The sequence below is a fragment of the Juglans regia genome, chromosome 7, assembly GCF_001411555.2.
Source record: "Juglans regia cultivar Chandler chromosome 7, Walnut 2.0, whole genome shotgun sequence".
NCBI lineage: Eukaryota > Viridiplantae > Streptophyta > Magnoliopsida > Fagales > Juglandaceae > Juglans > Juglans regia.
Window position 1 is genome coordinate 5,513,118 of NC_049907.1, and position 3,959 is coordinate 5,517,076.

The window sequence follows — 3,959 nt, forward strand, 5'->3', positions numbered from 1 at the left end:
ACGTAGTTTATTTTAGATACGTTATTTTAGATATGTAGGTGGTAGGTGGAATATCTAAATGAATATTAACTTTGGGACTCTTCGATCTGGCAAATGGTAGCTATATATGATTATTTGAAGAAAAAATATTTGAAAGTATTTGTTCTAATTCAAGTATTGCTACAAGTAAAATAGAAATAGAAAGATGGAGCAGGCATTACAACATCTATATTCCTATAGATTTTTTAACATATTATAGAAATAATTTAATTCATGTCTTTTTAACTTTGACTTTCAAATTAAAACTTGAAACGATATTGATTCACAATTATCTAGATATAACAAATGGTAACGTCAAAGTTAAACTTCTGCATTGCCACGTGCTTTTAGTCATGACTCTTATTGGTGTAAAATAATGATAAAAACAACTATTATTTTGTAAAGCTATTTTACAATATTTATGAGGATTTTTTTTTTATTTATAAAAAAACATAGTCCTAAAAATATTATTATTTTATAAAAGGAAAATTCAAATGTCACTCACAAAATACATTCAAATATATAAAATTTTAACATGCACACATAATATAAACTTCCAAAAACTAATACATTAGGTCAAAAAAAAAAAAAATTATACATATATTGCACACCTCACTCCAACAAAAACACGTAAAATATTATTTAGTTTTCACCAGCATGTCACTCCAATGCAACTCAGTTTCCATCTTATTATTGCTCAGTACTCAGAAGATCGCAGTCGACCACGTCAACCTTCACTTTATTACCCGGCCAAGTCTTTTCGTCCTTACAAAGATTCCTTAATTTGGGAAGGTACTCCAATTTCAATTTCTGTAGTTTTGGGGTAATAGGATCTGGAGCGATATTGATCTCATGCAATGGATGATAATTGAAGAGCTCTTCTAAATTGGGACAATCCAATACCTCGATTACTTTTAGGTTTGGCATTGTGCGAATGGAATTCCCGAAGGAGAGAAGATATTTCACCTCCCGACAGTTAGCCACAACTATTGTTTCCAGTCTCTGAAATCTCAGTCCGAGAAGGTTGACTAGTTTTGAAATGCTTTCAATGCCTGTCATGCCTATCGAACCAAGTTCCTCCAAATTGGGTAGTAGGCCATCCTGTGCTGCACGTCCTTCAGTCCGAAAATTGATGTAAGATTGACAAATCACAAGCTTTTTTAAATATGTAAAGCTGCGAACACTGTTAATGACCAAATCATGTAGCATCTCATTCAGTCCTCCACAACTCCTCAAGTATAGGTAACTTGCATTACTCAACCAGCACTCGATCTGTCCTCCCGAGAGATCAATCCCATCCATAATCACGCATTTTTGAGCACCCGAGAGTGGAGAATCTTGATCTACTCTTGAATGCAAACACCATTCTGCATAAAATAATTTATAAATTATAATGAAATATTTTGCATTAATATATTTTATTATATTTTAAAAGAGTGGTAAGAATAAAAATATTAGAAAATTTAAAAAAATTATTGAATAATTTTTTAATATAATTTTTATTTTAAAATTTTAAAAAATTATAATTATTAGATAATAATTAAATAAAATATTTTAGAAAATACCTGTAAGACTAGAATGGATCGACGGTCCGATGTCAATTATGAATGCTTTTAATTTATTTGTCAAGGAAATAATTGTATCTTGAGAACTGTGAGACGGGATCCATTTCAATCTTATGGATAAGACTTGTAACCGCCCAAGGCATTGGAGCTCTTCAAAACATGCTTGTTCCTTATTTACCCCTCCCTTCACTTCGCAAATGTAGACATTGTCTGACAGGTCTAGAACTTCTAAACTAGACAACTTGGATATGACTCCAGCTTGAACCGCTTTCAATCCGTAAGTCCGACTTAAGTTTAGGTTCCTTAAGTTGCTGAGTTGCTCCAATCCTCTTGGCAATTCTCTGATACCAGTCCAAGAGAGATCAAGCACTTGAAGTCTACTGAGCCTTTCCAGCGGGGGCAATTCTTCCAGATCCCTGCAATTATTCAAAAGAAGAGCACGGAGATCATCCAGTTGAAGTAGAGAAACGGGCAATGACTTGATGCCGGTCCCACTGATATTCAAGACTCTCAGTGCTTCAAATCCTTTCAAAAATCTTTCAGGAATTAAGTCAAGGCGAGGATTATATTGCAGTAGCAAAGTTGATGCCTCTGAACATTGTATCACAGAGACATCATCAGGTAGTCTTTCTAAGTCGTTATTCATGAAAGAAACTCTTTTGAGAGAATTTGATAGCTCAGCAGTTGAAATCTCTTTCAACCCATTCCCTGAACGAACAAGCTGGGATTCAATTCCATCCTCACTGCAGGTACTTGATGCAATCCATATGCTAACAGCACGAACAACGTCATGCATCTTCACTGTGCCCTTATAGGAACCATCTTCCAACAAACAGGCGTCCTTCAGATTTTCAATCAAACTAATTCCTCTACTGTAGCAATCCTCATACTTTTCTTCATCATTAATCAAACCTTCCGCCAGCCAGTACAATACTAGTTCATTTATTTCAATTGGGAAGTCCTCAGGAAACAAAGAGCAGTAAAGGAAACAAGTTTTCAAGTCTTTACCTGCTAATGAGTCGTAACTCCACTTCAAATGCTTATAGACCTTCTCCTCAACGCCTACTGCACAAGGCTCCGATCTTCGCAATTGATTCAAAGCATGCTTCCATACCTCAGGATTCGTCTTTCCTCTCATTGCCGCTGCCACGGTGATGATGGCCAAAGGCAATCCCTCACACTCTCTACAAATTGCCTCTGCAAGTGGTTTGATTTGATCTGAACTAACCACACCCCTTGCACATCGACTAAATAGTTGCCAAGCGTCTTCATCCCTCAAAACGCTTATTTTATATTCAACATCAGTCAGCATCATGTTCCTACATACATCCAAAGATCTAGATGTCAATATGATCTTACAACCCCTATGATCTTCAGGCCGCGGGACGCCCAATTTGTCCAAATCAATTTTCTCCCAAACATCATCGAGAATGAGAAGAAAACGTTCCTCCTTTAGTCTTCGATGAAGTTTAGCAGCCATTCCATCCGCTCCCAAACTCTCTTCCATTTTCAAACACAGTCTTTCAGCTATTTCCTTCTGGAGCCTTTTCATGTCCAAATTTTTGGACACGATAACCCATTGTACAAAGGTAAAAGGCCGATTTGAATTATTTTCGAGCTCATTGTTCAAATTTCTCACCAGATTAGTTTTGCCGACGCCTCCCATCCCCCATATACCAATTATCTGGTATCTATCGTCAGACAATAGAGTCGTAATTTTGGCTAAATCTTCTGATACTGATGCTGGTTGATCTTTAATTGAAGGTCCAGGAAAATGCGCCACAGCTTTGAACTCTGAATAATTAAGAGCCACGGAACCAGCAAGGGACTTTCCCTCTTCTCGAAGCCTTTCTATCTCTGTGAGATGTTCTGGCACTTCCCTGCTTATTTTATACCGCTTAGTACTGCAACTTAAGAAACATCGGGAACTCTTTGCTTCTTGAATCTGATCATTGATCTTATACTGCAGCTTATCAACCTCCCCAACCCACACAGTGGCTTGCTCTTTTATTACTTTTCCGTCTCTCTTAGCACTTCTCATTTCTTCTTCTGCATCATTTCTAAGAGCCATAAGGGCTTTCATCTTGCTTTCCAAAAGATCAAGCTGTTGTGGGCCTTTGACAATGTTCTTGATCGTAGAATAGATAGAGCCACAGAGAGGCCGACCAGTTTCTACGACCGCTCCACTGACAATCGAAGACACGACTTCCATGCCGGAAATTTTGCTTTGAAAAAACTCAGGCAAAGAGCTGCTGATCAAGAACACTCGTTTTCGCAGCTTCTGATTAAAAATGACAATTATTGCTCTCAATTTTTTTAGTGGAGAAACTAGTACGGGAATGGCACAATCCCAGAATTTCGCTTTGAGGAAGCTCA

At 37.2% G+C, this 3,959-nt stretch overlaps 1 protein-coding gene across 1 annotated transcript; it reads right to left on the minus strand.

Moving 5' to 3' along the window:
• Positions 1-537: 537 nt before the first annotated feature.
• On the minus strand, positions 538-3,959 carry LOC109021802 (probable disease resistance protein At4g27220). Its single transcript, XM_035691461.1, has 2 exons — positions 1,584-3,959; positions 538-1,385 (listed from the first exon to the last, which is right to left on the minus strand). Exons 1-2 carry the CDS (start codon positions 3,793-3,795, stop codon positions 709-711), a joined length of 2,889 nt encoding a protein of 962 aa, XP_035547354.1. The 5' UTR covers positions 3,796-3,959; the 3' UTR covers positions 538-708.